The 14,607-nt window shown below is 38.9% G+C and overlaps 1 protein-coding gene across 9 annotated transcripts in view; it reads left to right on the top strand.

The window, feature by feature from the left end:
- The window catches only part of abcc8 (ATP binding cassette subfamily C member 8), a 230,583-nt gene that overhangs the window by 117,726 nt on the left and 98,250 nt on the right, over nt 1–14,607 (top strand). For 7 of the 9 annotated variants that reach the window (XM_043705956.2, XM_043705955.2, XM_043705950.2 and 4 more), the window contains one exon: nt 10,608–10,748. The exons of the other annotated variants lie outside the window; for them this stretch is intronic. In XM_043705956.2, the coding sequence (XP_043561891.2) occupies nt 10,608–10,748 (141 nt within the window). The remainder of the gene's footprint in view (nt 1–10,607; nt 10,749–14,607) is intronic. 9 annotated transcript variants of the gene reach the window in all.

Genomic DNA, 14,607 nt, shown 5'->3' with positions numbered 1-14,607 from the left:
CTATTTCAAACATGTGTATGTATCTGTGCGAGACATTGTGAATTGATGTGATGCAAAGGAAATTGAGTGTTCTGACTTAGAAGTCACTGAAAGTTAACATGTAGGTGTAGCCAACAATTAGGAAGGCAAATAGCATGTTGATGTTATTTCATAAGGATTTGTATACAGAAGTGCCAAACGTCTTGCTGCACATATAGAGTCTTGGTAAGACATCACCTGGAATATTGTGCTCATTTTGTTGTCTCATAGAGAAAGTGCAATGAAGGTTCACCAGACTGATCATTGGGATGGCAGGGAGAGATTGAAGAAACAAGGCCTGTATTTTATATAGTTTAGAAGAACGATAGGTTATCTAATTGCACAGTAAATATTTTTCTGTAAGGCTGAACAGAGTGTGTTTGAAAGGATATTTACTATGGTTGGGGGGTCCAGTACCAAGGGGCACAGTCAAAGAATAAGAGGTAGGCCATTTCAGATCTGAGATGAGCAAGGCTCGGGAGGCTCAGTCATTGATTATGTTTTACACAGCGATTGGTAGATTTTTGATTACTGTTGACCTAAAGGGGTATAGGGATAGTGTGCGAAAGGGCATGCAAGTGGATGATCAGCCATGATCATACTGAATGATGAAGAAGACCCGATGGACTGAATGGCCTGCGCCTGTTCCTACTTTGTAGTAATCCTGAGATTCCACATGTAAGGCTCTGTTTCTTACTTTAATTCCCAGTTTATGACAGTTCTGTAGCAAGAACTGCTCCCTATTATCCCTTATGGCATTGGTCTCACACCGAGATTCTTCCACTCCTCTTACCAAGTTCATAGAATCACAGAATCAAACAATCCCTACAAGTGCACACCAACCCGCTGAAGAGTGACCCACCCAGACCCATTCACCTACCCTATTCCTTTGCATTTTCCCTTGAATAATGCACCTAACCCACACATTCCTACATTATGGGCAATTTAGCATGGCCAATTCACCTACCCTGCACATCTTTGGACTGTGGGAGGAAACCTTTCACTTTATCACATAAGTAAACACACCCTGTTGGAGTCTCAGTCAGAGTGATGGGGGTAGAATCTACCCCTGAATTATCTAATCTGCTACAATGACAATGTTTCTAATCTGTTCTTCCCCAACCTTTGACTGCTGGCTTTTCCATGCTGCCATGGGTAATATTCTGGCTGTCCATATACTACTTATATCCTTATGCTCACAGGTAGTGAGTACATTACACTTATTAAATAGAAACAGTGTCTATGGGATCTCCTTCCCTATCCCCCTTGGTCTTCTTTACACTGTTGATGTTTTTCCCCTTTTTGCCCTGATCTCTTGCGAAAACTACCAAAATATTCCCCCTTCTCTTACAAAAAGATAAGAAATCAGAAATGGAGTCAACCATTCAGCCCATTGAGACTGTTCCACATTCAAATAGATCATACCTGATCTTCTACCTCATTGTCATTTTTCCTCATTACCTCTAAGTTCCTTTATGTTAATATATGGAAATCTATTGATTTCTGTCTTGAACAGCAGTGGTTGCCACATTCTGCATTCTGTTCTATTACCCTAATGTACTTTTTAAAGGTATAATTTGTCTGGTTAGCATATAAGACATTACTTTTCACTGTATCTCAGTACACATGAGAATAATAAATCAAATTAAGTGATTGAAATGTCCAACATCACAGACATCGACCTGCTGAACCACCATCTCCTTCTGTGATACAGAATTCCAATGATTCACCACTATCTAAGTAAAGCAATTCCTCCTGACTTTGAAATTGTACCCCTTAGTTTTAGAATTCCCAACCAGAGGAAACAGCTTCACAGAATGCTGGAGAAACTTTGTTTGAAAAACGGTCATATTGGTTTTAGAAAATTAACTCTGTTGCATCCATAGATGCTAGATGTGCTGCGTTTCTCTAATATTCTGTGTTTAAAAATTAAAATAATTGAATGTTTGAATTCATCAGAGAGGCTTTAGAATTTAGCATGATATTTTAGATTTTACTCCACCCGTTTTAATTGCATCACCCTTTTGCCGGGTTAGTTTATAGCTATTAACTAAAAATACTGATAAAAGCCTTGCTGATATTCAAACTCAGGACTTCCTATTTATTTGATGGGCTCTTTTACCAATTAGAAAAGAATAACAAAGGGATCAAAACTATCATGATAGGTGTTAAAGAGTCAATTGAAAAACTCAACAACTTTAGAAAGTGTAAAACGTTAATTACATCCATATATATTAAAATAAATTAAGTGATAACAAAATATTCTGACTTGTGTATAAAAACATCTTTCTAAAAGGCACTTGTGCCACAGGACTGGAAGACAGTTAATATGCCAACATTTAGAATAAAACATAGAAAAGATATCCAGCAAATTAGCTTATATTTGTTGGTACAAAATATAATGGAATCTTTCCTCAAAGGTTTTATTTTTAAACATCCTAGAAGCTGAAAATATCACAAAAAGCATGCATTTGAAAATAAAAGGTCATGGTAGTGAATGGCTTGACAAAGAATTATGCAGTAGTCCAAAGACTGAACAGCTTAGAGCTATTTTAGCTACAAATGTTTTAGTAAGAGGCTATCTGAAAGAGTTATTTAACATTATGAAAATTTTTGATAGGGTAGATTTAGAGAAGATGGTTTCATTTAAGAGTTTTCCAAAGGATTTTGATAGGGAATTGTACAATAAACTCAAGCCTATGGACAGAACTTTAGAGTCGGGGTTAAATTATAGAATGTGAGGTAAGCGTGAAAAGTGAGGTGGCTACAAATTTAAGTCTGTATTAATTACAAGAAAGTAGGTATTAGTTATTGGCAAAAGTGGGAGTGGTGTTTCTGAAAAGATCAGTCCTCGGCTCACTTTTGTTCATTACATCAATGATCAACTACATCAGTGATTTGGACTCAGAAAGTTCAAAGTTAATGGATGACACCAAACTGATAGATATGGTAAAGACAATGAAACATTGAAAAATACAGGAAAATATTAATAATAGTGCAGAATAGGGAGGCAATTTGCAAATGAACGTCATTACTGGTAAATGTGACATGTACATGTGGTGGAGAGAATACGAAGGCCATAATTGCTTTAAAAATTAACATCCAAGTGGGGTAGAGGAACAGTGGAATCTTGGGTACAGATATGTAAATCACTAAAGGTATTGATGCAGATTATATGGTCAGTGAAAAAATTAGACTAATCATTTTAGTTCATTCCTATAGATATCAAATTGAAAAACATTAAAATTAGATTAAATTTGTAGGCAGACCTCGTTAGATCACATAGATCACTGAAAACAATTCTGGTCTCCATATGACAGCGGTTTTACACTGGAGCAAATGCAAAAATGACCTACAATCAGAACTCAGTGGTCATACTTATTGGGAAAGATTTTAATAGGCTGGGGCTGTTCTTCCTTATAAGTGAAGACTGAGACATGGCCTGACAGACATCTGTAACATTGTGGAAGGCTTTGATGGGGTGGATGTATAAAAGATTTTTCCACGTGCAGATTCCTGAACCGAAAACCATAAGTATAAGATAAGCACAATAGGGAGTTCAGGAGGCTTTTCCTTACTCTGAGTGGTTAGAATTTGAAACACATTATGTTACGTTGTGATGACTTGCATTAAGAGAATGTTGGATATACATATGATGGCGAAAGCAATCATAGGCTATATTGATTGGTGCAAGAAGAAAGTGTAGCGGTATCTATAATCACCACCGCAAACCCATCACTGAAATTATCACTAACATTTGTACCTACTGGGTTTTTTTCTATTATTGAAAGGTGTTTGACTGATATCACTCTTGCCATTCCAAATACAGCTCAAGCATTAAAAGCAATAGCTTTTCTCTTCCTAACCCCACATACCCCTTGATCCCATATATTTTGGGCTTTGATTCCTTAAAATGGGGTTAACTTTCACAGAAATGCATAAAGTACATAATGCAGTATGCATATGTCAAGGTGTTGTACTGTACCAGATGAATTTTTAATTTGACATTGCAGGATTGGATCAATAAATGATGCGGGCAACATGGTAGCACAGTGGATAGCACTGCTGCCTCACAGCGACAGAGACCTGGGTTCAATTCCCGCCTCAGGCAGCTGTCTGTGTGGAGTTTACACATTCTCCCCGTGTCTGTGTGGGTTTCCTCTGCCTGCTCTGGTTTCCTCCCACAGTCCAAAAATGTGCAGGTTAGGTGAATCGGCCACGCTAAATTGCCCATAGTGTTAGGTGCATTAGTCAGAGGGAAATGGGTCTGGGTGGGTTGCTCTTCGGAGGGTCGGTGTGGACTTGTTGGGCTGAAGGGCTTGATTCCACACTGTAAGAAATCTAAATCTGTAATCTAATCTAAAATTCGATGGTGTCATTCAGCCTAGGTAAAGTTTTAAGATTCATCTCAGTTCACTTTTGTGTGGTTTCATTCTCAGTGATTTGGACAATTGCCTTCTTGAACATATGTATTTCTTCTCTCTCTCTCTCTCTCTCTCTCTCTCTGTTTACAAGTAGGCTTGGCCTCCAAGTAAAAACATTTGGCTGGAATTTATGCAATCATCTGCGATACCTCCATTGAAATATTGGTGGAGGCCTGGGAGAAAGGCCAAGAAAGCAATAATTAGCACTGTCCCTCTAAGGTTTCCATCGATATTCTGCCAAATTTATGCTAGAATTTGTTTGACAGCACAGACATTTTACCTCCTGTAGTGTTGAAATGTCACACGTCAAGTGCATGCAATGATATCAAAATGCTAATCCTAGTAAATTAACATGCAGTTATGTTTTATTAGAAAAATCCATTAATAATTAGTATACCGGAATAATTTTCAGTTTGAGAGTTTGTCAGTGTGCCCAATAGGCCTCAACGCACCACTGTTATTCTGTACCACCTTATTAGTGAGTTCTGAAGAAAACTCCAGAAAATTCCAGATCTGCCTAGGCATCTAAAGTATGCCTGAAACATTGGTCCCTGTATGAGGCACCTGGTGGTAATGTGGCTGTTTTTGTTTCCTGTTCTTTATATGGGGTGTAGGCATTATTGATTACCCGATAACAACTAAGGAAGTTAAAAATAGTTTCAAATTGAAAATGACCATATGATATAGCAAAGATGTGTGGTGAACCAGAGGTTTGGGCAAGTTGTAAAAGCTAACAAAAGATGACCAAAAAAGAAGAAAGTAAATTAGGATGGCAAATAGCAAATAACATAAAAATAGATAGTAAGTGCCTCTTTAAATCTATCAAGGTGAAGAGAGAGGCTGCAGTGAACATAGGCCCTTAAGTAATGAGGGTGGGATAATAATAATGGGGAACAAGGAAATGGCAGAGTTGAATTAATACTTTTTGTCAGTCTTTATGATAAAGAACACTACTAGCATTCCAAAATATTGAATAATGAAGGATTGAATCTCTTGGGGAAATAAACAAATTAACTATCACTAGAGAAACAAATGGGAATAAAGGCTGATAAGATCCCTAGACATGATAAAGCTTGAATCCTAGGATTTTAAAGGAATAACTGCAAATGTAGTGGATACGCTGGTAGTAATCTGGTAGAATCCTTAGATTTTGGAAATATCTGTGTGTCAAACAAATTCTGGCATAATTGTGACAGAATATCGATGGAAACCTTAGAGGACAGTGCTAATTATTGCCTTCTTGGCCTTTCTCCCAGGCCTCCACCAATATTTCAATGAAGGTATCGCAGACGATTGCAGAAATTCCAGACAAATGTTTTTACTTGAAGACCAAGCCTACTTGTATGCAGAGAGAGAGAAGAAACACATATGTTCAAGAAGGCAATTGTCCAAGTCAAACAAGACTAGAAAAGTGTTAATATTGCGCCCTATTCATAAAGGGAGGCAACAAAATACAGGTAAATATAGGCCAGTGAGCTTAACATCTCTCATTGGGAAACTGCTAGAATCTACTAGAAAGAATATAATAGTTGTACATTCAATCAAGCTGAGTCAATATGACTTCATGACTGTGAAATTGTGTGACAAATTTGTTGGAATTCTTTGAGGAGTTACCAAGTGGTGTAGATAAAGGATAACCAATAGACATAATTTATTTGGATTTCCAGAAAATATTTGATAAATTATCCCAGGAGCAAGTGCTGGATGTCATGAAATGCATAAAAGTAGATAAATCCCCATGTCCTGATCAGATGTACCCTAGACCTCTTTGGGAAGCTAGAGAAGTGACTGCTGGGCCTCTTACTGAGATATTTGTATCATCGATAGTCACAGGTGAGGTGCCAGAAGACTGGAGGTTGGCTAATGTGGTGCCACTGTTTAAGAAAGGTGGTAAGGACAAGCCAGGGAACTATAGATCAGTGAGCCTGATGTCAGTGGTGGGCAAGTTGTTGGAAGGAATCCTGAGGGACAAGAAGTACATGTATTTGGAAAGGTAAGGACTGATTAGGGATGGTCAACATGGCTTTAAGTGTGGGAAATCCTGTCACATGAACTTGATTGAGTTTTTTGAAGACTTAACAAAGAGGATTGATGAGGGCAGAGTGGTAGATGTGACCTTTATGGACTTCAGTAAGGTGTTTGACAAGGTTCCCCATGGGAGACTGGTGAACAAGGTTAGATCTCATGGAATACAGGGCAATTCGCCATTTGAATACAGAACTGGCTCAAAGGTAGAAGACAGAGGGTGGTGGTGGAGGGTGGTTTTTGAGACTGGAGGTCTGTGAAAAGTGGAATGCCACAAGGATCGGTGCTGGGTCCTCTATTTTTTGTCATTTATGTAAATGATTTAGATGTGAGCATAAGAGGTATAGTTAGTAAGTTTGCAGATGACACCAAAATTGGAGGTGCAGTGGACAGCGAAGAAGGTGACCTCAGATTACAATGGGATCTTGACCAGATGGACCAATGGGCTGAGAAGTGGCAGATAGAGTTTAATTTAGATAAATGTGAAATGCTGCATTTTGGGAAAGCAAATCTTAGCAGAACTTATACATTAATGGTAAGGTCCTAGGGAGTGTTGCTGAACAAAGAGACCTTGGAGTGCAGGTTCATAGCTCCTTGAAAGTGGAGTCGCTGGTAGATAGGATAGTGAAGAAGGTATGCTTTCCTTTATTGGTCAGAGTATTGAGTACAGAAGTTAGGAGGACATGTTGCGGCTGTACAGGACATTGGTTAGACCACTGTTGGAATATTGCATGCAATTCTGGTCTCCTTCATATTGGAAAGATGTTGTGAAACTTGAAAGGGTTCAGAAAAGATTTACAAGGATGTTGCCAGGTTTGGAGGATTTGAGCTAGAGGGAGAGATTAAATAGGCTAGGGCTGTTTTCTCTGGAGTGTCGGAGGCTGAGGGGTGACCTAATAGAGGTTTATAAAATCATGATAGGCATGGATAGGATAAATAGACAAAGTATTTTCCCTGGGGTGGGGGAGTTCAGAACTAGAGGGCGTAGGTTTAGGGTGAGAGGGGAAAGATATAAAAGAGACCTTACGGCCAACTTTTTTCATTCAGAGTAGGGTACTTTTATGGAATGAGCTGCCACAGGAAGTGGTGGAGGCTAATACAATTGCAACATTTAAAAGGCATCTAAATGGGATATAAATAGGAAGGATTTGGAGGCATATAGGCCAGGTGCTGGCAGGTGGGACTAAATTGGGTTAGGATATCTGGTCGGCATGGACGAGTTGGACCAAAGGGTCTGTTTCCATGCTATACATCTCTATAAGAAACCATGTGTTATGGCAAGTATATTGGCATGGATAAAGGGTTATATGACTAATAGACAGAGAGTTAGGATGATAACCTTTTGTGTGTGTGTGTGTGTGCATATACACACTGTTGCCACATTTGTGGATGACACAAAAATAGATGGGATGGCAAGATATGAGGATGACACAAGGAATCTACAGAGGGCCATAGACCGGTTAAGTAAGCTTAGCCGATGGAATATAGTGTGGGAAATGTGATTTTGTATTTTATCAAGAAAATCAGAAGAACTGAATATTATTTAAATGGAGAAAGGCTGCAGCACAAAGGGATTTGCGAGTCCTTGTGCATTAATCACAAAAGGCTAATATCCATGTTCAGTGGATTTGTTGAATTGCAAATGGATGTTAAATTTTATTTCAAAGGGAATAGATTGAGAAAATAACGAGATATTGCTAAAACTATCGAAGTCATAGTCAGACCACATATGAAATACTGTGAACAGTTTTAACCCTTTATCTCAGGAAAGATATACTCGCATTGGAGATAGTTCAGAGAAGGTTCACAAGGTTAATCCTGGCTATAGAGGCATTTTGCTATGAAGAGAGGTTGAGTGTGTTGTGCTTATACTCATTGGAGTTAAGAAGAATGAGAGGAGAGCTTATTGAAACCTATGAACTTCTTAGGACTAAACTGGCAGGTGCAGAGAGATTGACTCCCCTTGTGGGAGAATCTAGGACCAGAAGAATACTTTCAGAGTGAGGCATCACTAACTGAAAATAGAGAAGAAGTGAAATTTCTTTCTTAGATGGTAATGAATCTGAGGAGATCTTTACACAGATGGTTCGGTTATTAAGTGTGCTCAGTTAGATTTTTTCATTATTAAGGCAGTTGAAGGTTTATGGGGAAAAGGAAGCAGATTCGATGGACTGAATGACTTATTTCTGCTCATATGCCTTCTGGTCTTAATATGTCTGTTCCCTTGACTGGTCACCGCTGACAACCGTGACAAAGCATGTATGCATGCTAATGCATGCAAATAAGATGGTGGCCTCTCTTTGAGAATTTTGTCTAGTCACTAAACGTTTCATTGAAAAATTGAACATTTTACTCTTTAAGTTGGAAAGCTTTGTGCTGGATTTTATCATCTTTCTTATCACTGCTCACTTTGTTCAGAGGCTGTAAAATCCCACCCTGAGTTCCTGCCTATGTTATCGAGCTACTTTCCTATTCTATTTTCTGTCATTACTTGAGTACAGACATCAATTTTAACAGAATCGTCTTCTGTCAGAATTTGTCCTTAGTGTACGTATGTTACGCAATCCAACATGAGTAAGTATTCAGACCAGTTCAAAGTTTGTGAGAAGATTTGTAGCTCGGGTGCTCGTTGTGGTTCTGTTCACCAAGCTGGGAATTTATGTTGCAGATGTTTCGTCCCCTGTCTATTCAATCAATAAGCACATCAATCTGGACCCAATATACCGACCACTGCAACGGACAGATGGAACTGACAACCGGAAGTGGCAGATTCAAACCACTAGAATGCCAGAGCAAAGATCACTGAAGCGCTTCACAGGAGGCTCCCAAGCACTGAGGATGTCACCTAGACAGGGGACGAAACGTCTGCAACACAAATTCCCAGCTCGGCGAATACAACCACAACAATTCAGACCAGTACAACACGACAGTACCATTTATCCAATTCTTCATTGTTGTGTTTACAACTCCCAACAATAACTCAAGCAATCACTTCATAATTTCTATCTGACTAGAGCAAATCAGGGTTTTCTCTAATCCTAATATCAGTACTGCCTTTCGTCTACACATTCCATGCATACTAACACCAAATCATTATACATTAAAGGACACACCACACAAACATCAGATTGCATGCAGCCAAGAAAATACACTCATGCTCATCAATCTCTCACAATGACTCCATTAGTTTACCATAATTAAATCCCACCCTGAGTTCCTGCCTATGTTATCGAGCTACTTTCCTGTTCTATTTTCTGTCATTACTTGAGTACAGACATCAATTTTAACAGAATCGTCTTCTGTCAGAATTTGTCCTTAGTGTACGTATGTTACGCAATCCAACATGAGTAAGTATTCAGACCAGTTCAAAGTTTGTGAGAAGACTTGTAGCTCGGGTGCTCGTTGTTGTGGTTCTGTTCACCGAGCTGGGAATTTATGTTGCAGACGTTTCGTCCCCTGTCTATTCAATCAATAAGCACATCAATCTGGACCCAATATACCGACCACTCCAAATTTTATTATTTTTTCACTGTAAAGAGTGAACAAAAAGTACTCTCAGACCTAACGTGGATGAGTGAATTTTCCATCCTTTTACCTTTCTCATCCTTTTACAAAGTATACAATCTCAGTAGAACAGAAATCTGCTGTCACCCATTATGTGATGATCATAAACTACAAGGCAAACCAAAAAGTATTGTGCAAATCCACATACTCACAATTGGCACATGGTTAGTCTTGTCTAATCTCAACTTCTCTCTTGCGTACCTCCATCTTGCTATGTTATATCTCACAACTAATATGCATTATACCTTTAAGAAACATGCTCATTATATCATCTCTGTATCATAATGTGTATTGAGGGTGTAAGTATCTCTAACTGCATCTTACCTGGAGCCACTTGAAGCATGGCACTCTGATGGAAGCATGCAACAGTTTGTGTCCAAATAGTTCAGCAGTAGCCCTGACACTGAAGTGCCTATGAGTGTAATATATGTAAATGCCAGGAACTGTTATAAATGCCTATTGAATCTTTCAGAATTATGTCACCCTTGTAAAGTTCTTATCTTGTGGGAACAAACATGCTGTACTTCATCAGGTACAAATATTCTGCTGAATGGAAATGTTTATGACATGTTGCAGATCACCCTCCTGTGCACCAGCACATCCCACCCCAGTACATCATTGCTGCTATGGGCTTGATGAATATCTTCCTATTTGATGTACTGCCAACAATGTCCAAGGCACCTCCCATCCTAATTGTAAGCTCACAAGAACTCTCTGGTAAATATTTATGAAAAAGAATTAACAAAGCTGCTGTAACAATTGAGCATTTATTAAATTCAAGCTATCTGGATTTGGTGAATTTCCGTGAAGTGTACTGATTTGCATCCTTTCTCCATCCATTTTCCAAGATCCGAGAAAATGTGCTAGAGACAAGGAATGTTGGAGTTCAGTGAAAAGTTTCTCAATTGCCCTCAGTTATCCTCCCAGTTGCCTGTGCAAGGACACAGACTCTAATGAACAATTTGCTCCATGCAGCCAAGCACACTCAATGGGATTTAGAATCAGGTTCGAGATGTAATTATTTTTCCTCTCCAAATTTACCTTTGTGGCCAATCCTACCCAATGTCTTCTCTTTGTTGTGTAGAGCCTGACTGTTACACTGCCCAGTGCTATTCAGATTACAAGTGAGCATACTTTCAAGGGAATGCTGCTTCTGCATGACCAGTTGATACCTGCACCACGTGTTCCAAATTGCTGTATAGATTGCACACCCGCACAATTCATTGGGAACATTGTCTGCTTACCCATGCATTCCTGCCCATTAAAGATTCCCAAAATTAATTTTAGCCACTAATTATGCATTGCAAAGGAAAATGCAAGCTGGCTAAAATGTGATCTAAAGATATGACTCAATGTGGCTCCACACAGCACCAGGGCAAATAAAAGAAATCCAAGCTTTTCAAATATAATCTGATGCAGAATAATCTTTGATATAGTTTGCCTTGTTTCTAGCCATTTCATTAATTTCTAAGCTGTATAAATTGCAGATACCACATGATGAACTTGGGGATTACATTTTTTAATATGACTGTTAAAGGCAACATCAATTGGTAGAATGAACTTTAGACCACAGCATAAAACTGCTGAAGGCTATGTGGTAATCGTTATTAAATTACCAATCTCAGAGGACTCCACAGGATGTGTTATGTGAGTAATGATTTATGTGAAAGATTTATATTCAGTGAAATGGAGATGCTCACTTGAGCTTGAAGATAAGATATACTGTGGGATAAATTACTTATCTAGCATGATTTTTCATCTAACTGTGTTGTTCGTGTGTGTTTGATGCTTTATCTTGAGTGGAACCTGAATGTTGTTCTAAAACCTCCAATTCTGTTAGCTGTCTCATCCATTGCTCACCATAAAGCCTTCAAATATCAATTTACACAGCACTATTTTGAATGCTTCTCATTAAGAAAGTATGAGATGAAGATACATTTCCAAGCTCAGTTGTTCTCTTGTCAATTTAGTCAGTTCATCAATATCTGTTTACTTAATATTTCAGTAAATTGTCAGCACCAAAGGGACCAACACTAACAGGCAAGGCAGAAATATGCGTGGCAGTTAACAGAATGGTTTGCAGTATTTAATATTAACACATTGCTTGCAGAATGAAGATAGATGGTTTCGGCTTCACCACTACTGATATCTATCTCTAAAAATAATGAAGGTCAAAGACAAATTCAACATATAAACTGGCTAAAAGTAAACAGCACTGTTGCCAAAAGATTGCAACAAACATATGAGGCCAATGAAATTGAACTTCTCTAAATCACAAGACAGCTTCTGGGAACTAGACTTACTAAGCTCATGTAATCGCAGTACTATTTATATGTAAGTGTGCTGTAGATATCTCCAGAGCCAGTCATTCCATGCAAATGTATTCAGTGCCAAGCACACTATTAACAAACTGGAAATATGTTTCTGAGTAAAATGTTGCAGTTATATGGTTTAATGTTTCATTGGATAAAAGCTGCACAACTGATTTCTGGCACAAATCAATAAAGTATTTGATAAATAATTTAGCCCTGATTTTAACCTTGCTTGCCTGGCAGAATTAATGTGGGAGAGATGCTAAAATAGTGGATCGTGGTCAGTAACTATTCTTACCCACCGTCGTTTTAACTGCTGGGCTTTCAGGACCATTAAGGTCATGTCAGCAGAGAGGTAGATGCTTTATTAATCTGGAACTGTTACAATCTATTGATATAGTCCAGAACCCAATATGATATAAACTGGAGATTGAACCTAATTGCTGCGGTCAGGAGAGACCCAGACAAATAATTTTTCATTAATGTTTTCACAAAGGGTTAGCACAAGCATGAGTTGTCTTTTGAAATCTTGTGTTCCCTGTATTTTCATTCATTATAGGAAGAGCCTCCACCCCGGCACCTGAAAGACACTGTCTTGCTCTGTGTTAAAATTGATGCTGAATGAACCTGATGAGGTTATTCAACTTTGTTCTTGGGTCCAGTTCAAGTTTCAGAACAAAATCTACATTTTTCCGATACCCAAAATTACCTCTCTTGATTGAGGTATTGAATTAGGTCTTGATTTGATTTTGCTTTTGAACACTTTGAGTTAAACTTGACTACACTAGATGGCAGTACATTCCATAAGTTGCTAATGATGAATGAAAATGATATACTTGTAGGTTAACTTGCAATTTCCTTCATTTTTAATTATCTCCTTTGTCTCCTTGAGTTTGATGTTCCATAATATAAAGCTTTCTATTCACTTCACTGGGTCATCAACGTAAAAGTCCAATTTATCCAATAGCAAATAAATTGGGTGCATATCACTACTAAGGCCATCATATATCCATTTGTATTATTTTTGAACAAATGCTAAGAAGACCATTATATTATCTATTTTGAGTAATCCCATACCAGTGGCTTTTGGTGGCTATAATTTATGTGAACAGTCTTAATGTGACATCCAGGGTATAAATAATTGAAAACTAATCAGAATTATTGGGCTGACTCTTACTTTAATTTAGCTAAGTGTCAGTTTCATCAAGTTTCATGGAGGGTTTGCCTCCTCAAAGCCTAATGAGATGTCTCTTTTGCCTTATCTTACCAAATGCACCTACCTCTATGGTGCCCCTCTATCCCAGTTCTAGTCCCATTCTACCACTCGCTGTACCAGGAAGAGTTGGCCATTGTCAGGATAGTTCAGAATGGGCCAGTACCATCGTTAAAATGTCATTGTGCTCTCAGAGAAGAATGGTTGGCCTTCGCTGTTGCTGCAATTTACCCCAGACATGGCAGACAAGGTGAAATCGATGCCTGGCTTTGCAGGTAGTGACATGGAGATCCTGGTGGACTGAGTGATGCAGATGTGGGATGTCGTTCTCTCCAGAACCAGCAGTGTAGGCTATGACACAAAGTACAAGGTAGCCTGGTACCAGGTTGCAACCCAGGTCTGTGCAGTCTCTGCCATCCAGAGGAATAGACAGTACATAGTAAGAAGATCAATGACCTTCTCCATTCCATTAGCAAAAGTGGCACGAGTTGCAAATACAGCAATTAGGAGTCTGGTCAGTTATGTCTCCGGGCTGATCCACAGCAAATACAGTCCTGGGAGTCTGTCCATCCGTTGTTCAAGAGAATGCAACAAAGGGAATGTAGGGGCAGCAGGGGATAACTATCAAAGTAATGGGAGATCAAGACTGGGGTTGGGGGGAATGCCGATACATTTGTAGAGATGGGAACAAGGTTAGTGATGGGGGGGATAATCTGTATGTGTTATAGGGGTTATGTGGAATAGGATCATAGGGCATTGTAAGCAATGGGGGGGGAGGACTATTGGCAATGACTACTGCCGTGGTTTGACAGGGTGAGCATAGAGGAGCAGGGTGGCATCATTGAGATGTAACGTCAGGTTCAGGTGATAGGGAGAACAGTTGTAGATGGAAGTTGGAATGGGAATGGGTTACAGCACATCAGGCAATCTCTTTTGTATGCTGTGTATTGGTTAATCAGCCAACACGACACCTTCACAAAGTGGTCCTTCAGAATAAGTGGTGAGTTAACTCACAAGGTACCCACTCTTATTCCCATGTTTTAGGAAGCCG

Source organism: Chiloscyllium plagiosum, unplaced genomic scaffold (genome assembly GCF_037043375.1).
Source record: "Chiloscyllium plagiosum isolate Xiang-an unplaced genomic scaffold, Cpla_swu_hap1 HiC_scaffold_18, whole genome shotgun sequence".
Taxonomy (NCBI): domain Eukaryota; kingdom Metazoa; phylum Chordata; class Chondrichthyes; order Orectolobiformes; family Hemiscylliidae; genus Chiloscyllium; species Chiloscyllium plagiosum.
Note: the sequence above shows the minus strand (reverse complement) of the source record. Positions and strands in the feature narration are given on the sequence as shown.